The following is a 14,403-nucleotide window of genomic DNA, read 5'->3' on the forward strand; positions in this document are numbered from 1 at the left end:
TGTAGTTGCGATCGGTCGATGTCCGCCATTCAACCATTACATGCAACAGGGTTTCATGTTGCGCGACGCGGGCGAGTGAGGGGAGCTCGGGATCGTTTTGGGTATGAGCTGCCGATTGGGCCGCGGCGGACCCGCTGGCGCTTCCACTCGCCATCCGCGCCGCGGACTTTTGCCCCACCGGGCGGCGGGCCGACGATGAAGGTGTCAGGAACTCTGCCTCGGCGGGGGAGAGTTCGTGGGAACCAGCACTGCTACTGTACTCCCTGGAGGCGCTGATCTTCGTCCGCTTCGGCCATCCAGATTCAACACCCACAGTAAACTTGGCCGAAGTCTGCACCACAAGATACACATCCCAATATTTGAATTCCCCGAAGCCCGCCGCAGCGTCTTTGAACTGATGGTGAGACATAAGCTTCACATCCTCGGCAGACATGCCGCTGGTTTCCGAGCGGAGGTTGTTTGTGTAAATGCCGGCGAATCGGCTGAGTTGCCTCTTCAGCCGCTCCCACTGCTTCCGGCATTGCTCTCCGTTGTGAGGCTTCCCCCCTGGCGGTTTGAATTGGAGGTAGCTTTGGCTAATACGCCACCACATCCTATCGATATGCTGGTTATCCCCGATATATGGATCCTCCACTATACTGATCCACGCCTTCGCAAGCGCGATGCACTCCTCTGTGCTCCAGACGGTCCTCTTTTTCCCATTGGATCCCTCCCCCCTCAACGGCCCCCGCCTCACCATCGTACCCCGCCGCAGGCGAGGTAGTGCCCCGTCCCATGCCCCTCCCTCTCCCCCTCCTCCCCCTCCTCCCTGTCACCGTTGGTACGTCTGTGGGAGAATCCCGGATTGGAGATAGCCTCAACTCCTCCATCGAGAACGTCTCGATGCCAGTGAACTGAGTCTCGAGAGGAGTACTCGGGGGGTTGTCCGTCGACAGTAAATCCATATAGGGGCGATAGACATTGTCCACCGGTGATTGGGGGACCCCCTGCCTACCCCCCTGCAGCGACAGGCGAGCCCTGCATCATCCCCGACATCATCATCCCGGGCATCTGGGGGGGCATCATCCCCGACATTTCGTGCATCATCCCCGGGATTGGGGTCATTCCGGCACTCACCCCGGGCATTTGGGGCATCATCTCATACCAAGGCGGATACATGTTGTAGTACCCGGGCATCATCCCTGCCGTCATTTGGGGTTGGGGCATCATCCCCGCCATTCCGGACATCGTGGCGGACATTGGGGTACTTCCGCCAACGGAAAAGATCGGTCCCTGTTACTCGCTCGTGGCGGGGGAATCACTATCGTGGTGCTCCATTTATCTTCAAAAGAAAAGTATTTAGAGAGGGAGATACTCGTTAATACAAGTGAGGCAAATGAAATGAAATTCAACTAGCCGTATTTATAGAATTTTCGAAAAAAAATAAATAAAATAATCGGGACGTCCGCGCGGACGTCCGCAAGGACGTCCCGGGAACGCCGGTGTCCGCAGCGGACGTCCGTATCAGCGTCACATTTGCACAATGGCGGACGTCCGGCACACCGATCGGACGTCTGCTGGGACGGGCGTCATTGCGGATGCTCTTATACAATTGTTGTTTTCTTTATGAGTAAACAGTATCATATGTAATTCGTCAAAGAAAACATCTTTGTGTATGAATTTTTTAAGTTTCATATACAAAAATATATCTAAATTGGAGAACTTCGTAATTTGTTCAACAATTGGCCTTTTTGGTTACTATTAAAAATATGTATATTTAATTAAAATATGTTATTTTTTGTCTTTTCTCTTACCCTTTCTAGTTTCTTCCTTTTTTTTTCTATTTTTAATGAAACAATTTCGTTTGAGCACCACCAACATATGCGATTTTATACAAGAATGAAACAATTGATAAAAGTTTAAACTTTGCATTAGTTTTTGTTTTCAAAACTTAAAAGACTGATCATAATTTGGCCACGATTTGTTACCGTGACTATCATCCCAAAACACTATAAAAAAGGCTCATACTCAGCCCTGGCCTTAAAATTGAACAAGTATTCTGACATTGTCTTCATATCGTCGGAATTTGGGTTCATCTTCTTCAGCTACCGATGGTTTGGTCGCATTGATAAGGCTGTTAAGATCATAGTGATCTCCACTGTGTTGAAGCTGAATAATTTAAGTCGTTAGGGAAACTTCTACCATGGCATTGTAGATATCGATGATATCCAACTGTTTCTCTATACATTTTGTCACCTAAGGCTAACAGCTAGGATTGTGAATTTTTTGACCGTGATAACTTGTCAATCATGAAAAGTAAACTCTCACCAAAGCTACCGCAAAAGGCTTTCATAAGAATGCAACTCACCATCTCCTTCATATTTCAGAGCACACCGAGTAAATGTGTGCAGTTTTAACTGGACCGGCGGTTAACCACTAGTTCTGGGTCGAACCCGAACTGGATGCAAACAGTTCAACCATAACCATGCTACTATAAGGTTACCCGGTCCGGTTACAGTGTGCATTTTCATGGAACTGACACAACTAGCATGCATAACATGCACTAATCTGCCACATGAATCTAACAACATCAACCACACTGAAAAAGGCAGCATAATGTGAATGGTAAGACCATGTAGTATTGTGGATAGTTTGTCCCAACAAAATATCTACAAGATCAAACTTCTCAATGGCAGTCTGTACAAATAATAACACATCTCACACTAGAATCAATCAAATGAATACATATTTCTGAACTGACATGACAAAAACCTGGTTTAAACCAACCCTATACTATACAACCATTTTTAAAACTTTTAGATGTTCTGCTTAATCAAAAAGAAAGTAAAACCCAACCCAAACAATCACCTTCACATCCATTGAACAATTATCTCTTTGTTGTATAATCAACTGGGCAGCAAGTACGGATACAATGCATTTCCATAGATATATCCATGTATTACTCCATCAGCCACGGAAGAAAAACTCTCTGACGAGCTTGTGTACTGATCTCAACGTCCTGTTTTTGCACGTTTCATGCTGGTATTAAAAGGTGAGACACTGCCACTTGGCCCGGGGCTCTCTTCTCTAAAATTTGAATTTAGCATAGCAAGCTCACGTAACTGCTGCCTCTTTATGAAATCCTGTGATTCATCCTACATGAAAGTACAAGTACAATCAGTTAGAAACTCTAAGACTACATATAGTGGTGGCCTTTAGCAATTTTGGTCAACCGCCACATGTGTAAATTACAGCAAAGAAAGTTTTACTCAAGTCATGGGAGACCAACCATGGGCTCCAAGAGACCAACCGCAGCCACACTTGTCACTACGTGCAGTTCAATTTTATTCAGATATAAAGCTAAATGTTTAATATCTTTAGGGCTCGTTTGATAAGAAAGATGGGATATAAGAGGATTTGCAAAGTAATAGATGAGGGTTTCGTGTCAAGATAAGATCAAATGAGGGTTTTTTCGTTGTTGTTTGGTAGAGAAGAAATGAGGTAGAAATGCTATCCGACCAAATTTGTGAGATACATATCCTTGTATTTTGAGGAAAAAACTGAGGATAACACAGGCTTACATGATAGGTTAACTATGATACAAAACACTTGGAAATAGTCATATTATCTACATTTAGGCATTACCAGCTTATCAAACATGTCCTTAGTAGTGTATTATATGAACTGAGGTGTAATCAATTGCAATGTACAAAAATTTGGACTATTAGATTTCCAATTTGATGTCACTTGTTGATATCAAATCTTGAGATCTAATGGTCCAAATTTTAGTTTGTAGTTTGCAAGAGAGATGTAGTTTGCAGTATAGTAGGGCCTTATATGTATATGTATATTTATGGGTGTGTTAGAATAAAAACCTAGTTGTTATAAGAATGCGAGACTAATTGCATTGAACATATAAATAAAATTTGCTTTGTAGAGAAATTAACTTCAATAAAAAAAATTGCCTCCACAAAGTTTTGAACCCAAGTCTACATTCGTCCAACAAGGGAGATGCATCCACTGTAGATCATTACTATCTAATGGCTGAAAATAATTCACAGTTTTTACAATATGAAATGTTTTTATTTGAACCCTATGCTATATACATAAGGAGTGGCTAAAATATAGGATGCACAATGGATTCATCTCCTTGTTACATGAATTCATGGCCATGGAGCATGGATCATGTATGAATTCACTAGGATATTGTATGAATTCAAAAAATAAAAATCTTGTCACCTTTTGGATTCGAACTCAGAACCATGGACTCATTCAATAAGGTGATGAATCCATTGTAAATCTTCATGATCTAAAGGCTGAAATGGTCCCTAGTTTATATAGGATATAGGTATACATATACAAATTATTATTCTTTCATTCTCTACACCAATATTCCCATAGTCATATGTACAATTATTTCATCTTCTCTACATATAACATCATTTTTTTTCCTTTTTCTTATTTTAGAGGAAGTGTGAGCATCTTAATCGAGTCATGTGTAGGAGCTATTGATTGAGATTGCTGAAAATTCAATGTTACTTCTCAATATTTTTTTAAGATAAGAATAATCAAAGAATGTCACTATGGTGAACTCCCGGCATGATCATTTATCATACTTGGTAAGAGTAAGAAATTTGAAATCAGGTAGATTTTTTAAGGAGAAAAAGAACAGTACAGATCTTACCACTGGTTTCAGCAATTCTTCAATTATGTCCTGTGCTTGTCTGAGTCTCATATCAACAACATTGGCTGGTAAATCAGCCTCAATTAAGATATGGAGGGGCTCATTAAGGTGCTCATAGCCAGGTCGTCCACACAGCTTCTCTTCCTGCAACTTGACATATGCAGTCAGTGACGAAGATTTGCTTAACACTTGCAACTTCATTTACAATGTAAATGAAGTAATGGACATCAATAATAATCATAGTTCCAAATGTTTCATATCCTGTTTCTTTCTTTTCTCTACTTACAATGTAGCTGTTTCATGCTCAGTCGGAAAGAACAATAAAAAATGAAGCATCATAAAAACACTGCATTACCTTGTCAGGGTCTTTTATTGAACCTTTCCCTCTGATATATACCCGGCATCCAGTAGTGGCTTCAACTCGTTTAAGTGAATTTCCTCTAGGTCCCAACAGTCGGCCAACAAAATTGAACTATGAAGAAATTAAATCCTGATAAGAGGAACATCCGGAGAGAAGGAAGCATTTTGTTGCTAAGAATGAACCAAGCTACGAAGGGTCAACAAGAGTATCAAAAAGTAAATCATGCTCATTCCATGTTCTTACATTAGGAAAGCTGTCCACAGGAATTTCTAAACGCAAAATCCTTTTGACGGTGTATGAACTGGGACTTGCTGGTGCTCCTTGCCAATCCATAGTCATTCCATGAGGCCCACCCAGTCTCTGCCAGTTAAACAAGAAGTTAGAGGGAATCAGCTTAATTTTGAAAGAAATTAGAAGGAATGATTAGATACTGAGTATAATGCCAGTATTGAAACATGATATGCATGTAACAAGCAGAAGTTCCCTATCAAGCAAAAAAGTGATAAAAGTAATAATAATAACTACTATATTATTATTGGTATTTGGTTCTCATCCTTTGCAATATTCAAGCCAATGAGATATATTTCATCATTACTGCCAAGGCTAAACTTTAAAAAGCAAAAATATAATTAGATCATAGCTGACGAAATGCAAAAACAAACCAATCAATGATCAACCAGCAAGTGTGACCATCACTACGAGCTTTAGAATTTCACCTGTAAGTGTGACTGGTCAAAAGATGGAATGGACTCACTGAAAATGGTGACAGCATACATGACCTCCATAACTAAGCTTAAAGCTTACTACAATATAGCGATAATTTAAAGCTGAAACTACTGTTGAAGTGTTGATCCTGATTTGTGTCGAAAGCAGGGCGAAAGAGGGTGTTCTCAAATCCAACCAGAAGTTCTAAATGCAACATATCTCAATGGCCAGTAACAAAAAAAAGCTTTTATGACAAACCAAATCAACACCTTACTTCTAACATTAAGTAACCAACTGGAACCACATATCATAACTCATTAACCATCTAACACTTCCACCCAGTATGTAGCCAATCGTCATTACAATATAGTATTATTTTGAGTGCTGCTGTCAATTGGATGGGCAGTTGATGATCTACTGAACATATCATAAAACTGCTACAAGGTTTTTTAAAACATTTACCATATAGATTTTTTCCGAATATGGAGTATGTTATGAGTAAGACAAAAAGGTGACAGAAAGAAACCACAATTAGAAAGAAGTAGCAATAGCAGTACATGGATATGCAAAAGAAGTACACTGAGATTGTGGTTGATAAGTTAGGATATACGGAAAATGGAGGCTCCATAAATTTAAAGCACCAGAAACTTAAAAAGGAAAAGGAACAAAAAACATAACTTCTGGGAAAAAGTTCCTAAATGAATAACATTATCTTTCAAGAACAGTTGAACCATCCTTCGCAAATCTGAATTGCATTCAAAGTAGGTCCCATAGCCCCACCTTTTTTTCTTACCAAGTCAGAAACCATGCCTAAACTAGTAGACATGTTTCAACCTTGTAAAGCTCAGATAAGCTACCTGATATCTGTTGCATCATTTCTGAAAACTAAGATTCATTTTACAGTTACACAAGACATAACACATAGTAAATTACACCAGATATCATACTTTTCAAAAGTTCAAAATGTCCACAATTCTAAGATTGTGAACTATTATTAGAGCCAAGTTATTGCGAAGAAACTGCAATGGGAAAATTTATAATTACAATAGCTAGATATCAAACTCCCTAACAGCCACAACTCTTCCATTAGTCCATTTAAAGCATAACAACCCTGCCTGACTGTATATCATAGATTAAAAAGAAAGAAAGAGAGTTTTGTTGAGATGGATATTTAACTACCTCTTGCGGTAGTCCATTCCAGCTTGATAATCCAGTCCCAGCAACATTTGACAGAGAGTTTGCAGAGGCCATAGGGCTCGGACTTCTGTGTCTTAGTCTCTCAAGTTCACTGAAGCCGTGATTCGGCACCATCCCAGTAACCCGCATGATCTCTTGAAGATGAAAACAAGATAGTTGTGAATAATAAAAAAATGAGAAAAACACATTGTGGCCTCAGAGTTCCACTACAATTTAGCAAGTCAATCAGTGGATTTTAGCCATAAAATGCATTAAAATACATGCTTCCATGGAAACCAAAGTAACACAAGACAGGGCATTTCAAGAAAGAACTATGAATGAAGAATCTAGTACTTATGATTTTACTTATATTGAATGAAGATACAATGACACCAACAAGTACTTGATTTGAGCTATAAGTAATTCTTGATTTGAAAACCGACACAACAATAGAAATCTCAATATGGCGATGATTCAGATCCAATCTCTACAAGAAACAAAGTAATCCATCAAAGTAAATTAGAGAACGGAAGAACCTTGATTCAAGAGCCTCGTGGAAATGGGAAGAACTTGCATAAATGGCCCAAGCTTGTGATGCTCCGCCAAGAGCTCCGACAAGTACCGATTACTAAATTCGGATTAACAAAAATATAAAAACTCTTAACTAAACACATGATCAAAGAAGATAAGTAGAAAAGAAGCGATATACCTCTCTACATCAGGGTTAGTTGAATTAATCTGCGGAGAGGCAGCCCGAGCAGGCGAAAAGTTGGAATTGTAAAGACCCGACATAGACAGAAGCTCCGCAAATCAGATGCAAGCGGCACAGCTAGCAACGATTTGAATCAAATCGATACAAAAGCATCTAGCAAGCAAGCAAAGCTGGGAAGAAGACGATGGAGAGAAGGTCACAGGACTCAAATCGATACAAAAGCATCTAGCAAGCAAGCAAAGCTGGGAAGAAGACGATGGAGAGAAGGTCACAGGACTAAATTCATGGGATACCCTCATTTCCAGTTCAACGAGCTTTTATCCTCTTCTCCAACACATGGGCTTGGTTTGGGCCTTTTTTTTCAATAATATTTTTTTCTCGAAAAAAAAAGATAAATTTTTTGGGCTTCATTTAAACAAGAATAATATTTTTATATTTTTTCCCCCATTTCTAGGGTAGCAGAGGGAAAAATCGGAAATCAATCTACATTCTCGTAGAGCTGGAATTGGGGGATCTGAGTGAATTTGTGGTCGTCGATCTTATCAATTGAATAGAATGGGGTTGGTGTGGTTGGAAGCGATGCTGCCATTGGGAATTATAGCAGGGATGCTCTGCGTTATGGGCAACGCTCAATATCACATCCACAAAGCTGCTCACGGCCGCGTCCGTACCTTCCTCTCCACTTTTATCTACTAGTATTTCCTAAATCTGTTTGATTACATTAGTCTAACATTCCTTTGATTATTCGCAATTGATCCGGCAGCCTAAGCACATTGGGAACGACGTCTGGGATGTGGCTATGGAGAAACGTGATAAGAAAATCATGGAGATGCTCTCTTCGTCTTCTGCTTCCAACTGATTTAGGTTTGTCTCATGTTTCTTCTTTTACTATTATCTCTTTTATTCTTCATTATCTGAAATCTGTGTATGTAACTAGTGGAGACATGATAAAAACTGAATCTAAAGATGTTTTTTTTTGGGGAAAATAAAGCATACATTTTCTCCCATTTGAATAAAGTGTTCAGTGTTCTGATAAAGTTGGAGTTTTCAGCATTCTCCAACTTTGAAGTGTAAGTCCATTCTTTGATATAGGTTTAGGACTTTTATTAGCCTTGTGCTACTTTGGTTCTTTTCTCTAATCCTGGCAATCACTTCAATTGCCTTCTCTATGATTTTAATTCAAAAACCTCCCCATTCGTCATCTTGTCCTGATGAACCAGGAATACATCTCCTTCAGTGTAAGGCTTGATTATGGTTTCAAATAAATCATGGCCTAGTATCTATAGCTGTATATGATTTCTTCTTATGATGTCTATTGTCTACCAAAATTCCTTGGCAATTCTTATTTTTAAGCATTCACCAGTGCATTCATTATTAAGTCCTAACACGCATGGTGTGCTCATGATTAAGTAGTAGTTCTTGCTCCATGAAATGTAAATTTAGGCTCTTCAGGTTGATAAAAATATCTCGCGTGACACTTTATTGTGGTCTAGCTCTAGCGTTACCTTCTCGATTAGTTTAGCCGAATGAAAACTAAGCTATGGGGCAGCTCTATGAGTTGTGGTGGGAGTCTGCGAGTTCCTTCATATTCCTATGCACAATTACTGGCAAGGACCATATGGAGAGTGCACATCCAAACTCTTAGGTAGTTCTGGCACTTGTCTTCTTCTCATGAGTAGTAAGCATTGATCTATTCTGACTAGGCTAAATCCCTTCTTATAAGATTAGGTGGACCATGTTGAAGGCATGTCTTGTTTGGGTGGGTAGTTGTGCATAGAGTGAAGTGTGGAGACCTTTTCAACCAATTCATGAACATTATTAAGGTCGAAGTCCTTCATTTCTATCTTGCTAGTTGCTACCACTGACTTCCAATATTACTCATCTTTCCATTAGAGGTTTTAACAATCATCTGAAGCAACATAGATTGATAGGATGATCTAAATTTCTATCTAAAGTTCTCAGATCTTGAAAACTGTGAAGCACCTTAATCAAAAAAATGTTCAGTGCATATTGCTAACTGATAGGTTTCTTTGCAACATTTGTTTCTGATTTGGTTCTTGGGCATTGTTCTATAACTCTATTTATAATCTCGTGTGAGCCTTATTGCCTACACATTTTTCGTGAATGTGCTTCCTGTCACTTATTCAGCTTATTTTGTTGTGATGCAGGTAACATTGCTCGGTCGCATGCTAGAATAAATAATGTTCAGGGTGGATTTTCCCTATAAACTCTTCTGTACTTGTGTACCTTTCTACATTGTGCAGAACTGGGACTATGGTGATGTTTGGATGAGGTTGTCTAACTTCCAAGTCTGTTTTTATTGAGATTATCATTGGTAGAAAATGTTGGGTTGAAATGAACAATTGTAAGATTGTTGGACCATCTATATACCAGTTTTCACAAACAGAAGATTGTGTATCTAAATTGTCATAACTTCTCATTAATTTGTTCAAAGTATCATAACTTCTCATCAAATACATGAAAGCTTTTCTTGTAACTGAGCAATGTTTCAATAACTATAACTAATTGAAAAGGTTAAACCTACAAAGACTGTAATCAATCTGTTTCTTCTCAAACTTAATCATCTTTGCTTAAGGCATGATAGAAAAAACAGCTTTCACAGAATCCGCTGCTTATTGGTGGAGCTCTTGCTCCACAACACCTGAGCATCAATGAGACTAAGCTTCTTATCATCGAGTCGTTTCCAAGTTTTAATGGACTTGACTGTTCCCCACGACCCCTTCTGTGTTTTCTCGAGGGAAGCTAACACCACTCTCGCCCTCCGAGACCAGCCGGCCTTCCCGTATGCGTGATATCCGAAGCCCCCGGCATAGCACAGATGTACGCCGGTCAACTCGCCACAGAAGTCATTGAGATGATAGAGGCCTGTGAAAACCGCCTTCACGTCCCCTGCTGCCACCATCGTTGTGAAAAATCCAGAGTTCACCGTCGCGGAGCTTATGCCTTCCTGCCTCACACCGGTGGAATTTGTCGAGTCGAAGCTTGCGTGCTCGGGCAACGGAATGTGGAAGTAGGCAAGCCCAGGGGCAGCACCCTTTTGCGCCTCCGGTTGGCTGCTGTAGATTTTCTTAATTTCAACAATAATTTGTCAAGATTCAAACAATGTAGAGTTTCAGAGTATTTACTGTTTAGGGTTGACTGATTGACGAGAAAATCGCGTATATAGGCTACTTGGCCTTTAAAATAACGTAAATGTACTCATTTTGTTATCAATTCCATTTATGGGAAAAACGCCGATGAAGTTGGCGTGTTTATAAGTAAAAACGCCAATAGCATTGGCGTGTCTTTACGCAAAAACGCCAACATAGTTGGCGTTTTACAATGGCACCGTATCTTGCTCGTATTTTTAACCAAAATACTTAAATTTGAACACGCCAATCTGGATGGCGTCTTTAAGATATAAAACGCCAAGGTCATTGGCGTGTTTAAAAAAAAACGCCAACCTGATCGGAGTTTTTTGGTTGAACCATATTTCTCAGATCTCCCCCAAAATCGCAGACCCTAGTCACATTCCCTCCCTCCCCAAAACGCGAAAAACCTTCCCAAAGCTGAAAAACGCGAAAACGCTTGCCTTGGTCGGGTCAACCCGGTGGTGGATTGAAGCGTGTAGATTTCTATTTTGGCTCATTTCTTCCAAATATTAGTACTCGCAATCGGTTAGTATAGCTAATTTTTAACTCATTCTTCCAAACATTAGTCTACCAATATTTGATGGATTATTATAGTGTTGCCCACGGTTCGAAAACCGGCGGTTCCGGTTCGGAACCGCCGGTTCCGGTTTTGGCGGAGGTGGAGGCGGAACCGGAACCGGACCGTGAGGCTATTTCACGGTTCCGGTTCCGGTTCGAAAACCGGCGGTTCCGGTTCGGAACCGCCGGTTTTCCGGCAGTTTTGGCGGTTCCGGTTTTTGAACCGGCGGTTTCGCGGTTCAATTATTTTTTATTTTTTTTTAAAATTTGAAATTTGGCTTTATACAACAAATCGGAACAAGACAATGCATAATTCAAGCACAAATAAGACGAATAAGGAGAAAATGAAATAAATTTTATTGATTTTGAGTTGTAACGGACAACGATACATTACAATTTACAATACATAATTATACAATACAACAACATACAACAATGTAATATAATTTACAAGTGTCGTCGCCTCGTCGGACTCGGAAGGTAAATAAAAAAACATGAAATGGGGGGGAAAGGAAAAATTGAAAAGGGCTTGGGATCAACTTAAACTTTCAAAGTTAAACTTTTCAAATTTAAGTTGAGTTGCCTACGTATCCACAATTTTATTGAGGAATCAAAGCCCACGTAGTTCTCTTACCTTGGGACCAACCCTTTTTTCTTGCAAAATGTTGCCCATTTTAGCAATTGAGAACTAAAGACAACTTATAGAACTACGAGAACAAATATAAAGCGTATAACAATGCTTAATAAGAGTAGCACTTGAGTAATTAAATGGAAGCACAATAGCACAAATGAGAAATTGGAGACAAAGAGAGAGAATTGGGAGATTGAAGAGAGAAACTCTTATTAACACAAGAGTGGGGTAAATGTAAATGAGGATAGAGGGGGGTATTTATAGATAAAAATGAGGGGGAAAATGGAAGAATTCGAATTTGAAATTTGAAAAAAAAAAATTTGAAATTTCACAAAACCGGCGGTTTTGGCGGAAAACCGCCGGAACTGCCGGTTTCCGAGACAAAACCGCCGGTTTTCGGGATAAAACCGCCGGTTCGGTCAACGAACCGTCTGCAAAGGCTGCGCCATTATTGCCTCGTGTTCCGCGCCGCCTCGAAAGCCACTGAACCGGCGGTTAACCGCCGGTTAACCGCCGAAAAACCGGCGGTTCCGGTCGGTTTTGCTGCTAAAAAGCTGCCGCCGCCGGCCCCATCCCCCATGCCTCGATATACGCACCCGAACCGGCGGTTCCGCGGTTAACCGCCGGTTCCGAACCGTCCCGAACCGCCGGTTCGGTGACGGTTCCGGTTCGAAATATCTTGAACCTGAACCGGACCGCGACCCGAATTGCGACGGTTCCGGTTCGGGAATATTGCCACGGTTCCGGTTCGGAACCGGAACCGGCGGTTCCGGTTCGACGGTTAACCGCCGGAACCGAAACCGGTGGGCATCTCTAGATTATTATGATAGTATATATTGTAGTGTAATTTATATAATTATTTGATGGATTGTATAGTATTATAAATTGTATTGTAATTAATAGAAATATTTTGACCAATTGTTATGGTATTATATGTTGTAGTATATCTAATTTTTTACCCATATTTGATAGGTTGTTATGATAGTATATATTGTAGTGTACTGTAAAGAAATATTTTTGACCAATATTTGTGTTTGACATTAATGCAGATAGTATGACGTGGTGTGTCCATTTATATTGGGGTGGAAATATAATTCCCGGAACAGTCATTTCTTATGATCCTCCTTTTGCAAAAGGATTGATTATGTTGGATGAAAGTATTTCCTACGAAAAGCTTGTGGAAACAATTTGTGAAAGAATGGGGATAAACATATTTGAAAACAAACTTCAAATAGTATGGAAACGTCATATATTCTATGGATCTTCAATCACGTATATAGGTATTTTACTAGAAGAAGTATACATGCCACTAATGTTTAGTGAGAGTATGACTACAGGAGGTCAAATTGAATTGTATGTTGAGTATTCGTCAATTACTCAACAACATAGTCATCATCTCATGAGTAATGATGTTGGTACGTCTATGTCGCTGCAACACAAGATTTTGATGTTGGTACGTCAACGAGAGGCCAAGAACCATGCTTCGATACAACACAAGATTTTGATCTTGGAGGCGTGCATTTAGGGGACAGTGACAACTGTGATGTGGTTCAGGACATAATTGGTCCTGATAAAGCCGACTTTCTTAATCCACAATCACCTTATGATTCTGAAGATGTAGATCCGGATAGTACAGATTCAGATGGTGCTTCGTCGGATGAGGACCAATTTGTTGCTCCAAGAACATCCATTCCGGTTGGAGAAACAGTGGTTGGAGAAACATCAATTGGAGGAAGAGCAGTACGAGAAAGAGTAGTTCCACAGTTCCCACAGCCTGGTATGAACTATTTTCGCACCTTACCAGGTCCATATGATAGTTTTGATCCAAAAAACTTTGAGTCTGATGATCTCAATGTGCATTATTGGAGTGAAAAAGATCCGAGCAATGTCGGTTTGCATACTAAATTTAAAACCAAATTGGAATTGAAGTCAGCTGTGACTTTTTGGCATTTGGAAAAAATCCGACAATATACAGTTGTTGAAAGTAAAGGAAAGAGATGGCATGCAGTTTGTAAGTGGCCACAAGGAAATCCGAAAGATAAGTCATTACCGCCGTGTTTGTGGGAGTGCCGAGCAACATTGAGGAAGCATGATGAACACTGGCAAATTAGAGTGTTTAGCACTGCTCATACTTGCATGGGGGATCGTAATTATAATGGGCACGCTAATCTTTCGTCGGGTATGATAGCGTTGAGTGTTCGACATCTGATAGAAAACGATCCTTGCTACAAGGTAAAAGCAATTGTGGCGGATATTGAAAATAGATTTCATGTGAAAGTTAGTTACAAGAAAGCATGGTATGCTCGGAGGACAGCTATTGAGCTTGTGTATGGTTCGTGGGCGTGGAATTTCAAAGTTTTACCAGGTTATTTGAATGAGTTGCAAAGACAAAATCCTGGCACAATTGTCGAATGGTTACATGATGAAAGATTAAGCAACGGTATG

General features: G+C 40.1%; 2 protein-coding genes across 2 annotated transcripts; both read right to left on the reverse strand.

Moving 5' to 3' along the window:
* Positions 1-2,593: 2,593 nt before the first annotated feature.
* Positions 2,594-7,915, reverse strand: LOC121810265 (KH domain-containing protein At3g08620-like). The gene is made up of 7 exons (XM_042211043.1): positions 7,615-7,915; positions 7,442-7,533; positions 6,909-7,060; positions 5,268-5,384; positions 5,019-5,135; positions 4,664-4,807; positions 2,594-3,134 (listed from the first exon to the last, which is right to left on the reverse strand). Exons 1-7 carry the CDS (start codon positions 7,695-7,697, stop codon positions 2,991-2,993), a joined length of 849 nt encoding a protein of 282 aa, XP_042066977.1. The 5' UTR covers positions 7,698-7,915; the 3' UTR covers positions 2,594-2,990.
* A 2,319-nt stretch (positions 7,916-10,234) lies between these two features.
* LOC121782241 (probable inactive purple acid phosphatase 29) lies at positions 10,235-12,407 on the reverse strand. Its single transcript, XM_042183211.1, has 2 exons — positions 12,387-12,407; positions 10,235-10,705 (listed from the first exon to the last, which is right to left on the reverse strand). The coding sequence occupies exons 1-2, from the start codon at positions 12,405-12,407 to the stop codon at positions 10,235-10,237; spliced, it is 492 nt and encodes a 163-aa protein (XP_042039145.1).
* Positions 12,408-14,403: the final 1,996 nt, after the last annotated feature.

This window comes from Salvia splendens, chromosome 1, assembly GCF_004379255.2.
Source record: "Salvia splendens isolate huo1 chromosome 1, SspV2, whole genome shotgun sequence".
Lineage (NCBI taxonomy): Eukaryota > Viridiplantae > Streptophyta > Magnoliopsida > Lamiales > Lamiaceae > Salvia > Salvia splendens.

Coding starts and splice junctions, on each gene's coding strand:
- LOC121810265 (XM_042211043.1), bottom strand. CDS start 7,697: ATGTCGGGTCTTTACAATTCCAACTTTTCGCCTGCTCGGGCTGCCTCT. Junction 5,385..6,908: donor GGAATGGACTACCGCAAGAG/GTAGTTAAATAT, acceptor TTTAACTGGCAG/AGACTGGGTGGGCCTCATGG. Junction 4,808..5,018: donor CAATAAAAGACCCTGACAAG/GTAATGCAGTGT, acceptor GTCAAGTTGCAG/GAAGAGAAGCTGTGTGGACG.
- LOC121782241 (XM_042183211.1), bottom strand. CDS start 12,407: ATGGCGCAGCCTTTGCAGACG. Junction 10,706..12,386: donor TGGCGCAGCCTTTGCAGACG/GTTCGTTGACCG, acceptor GTTGAAATTAAG/AAAATCTACAGCAGCCAACC.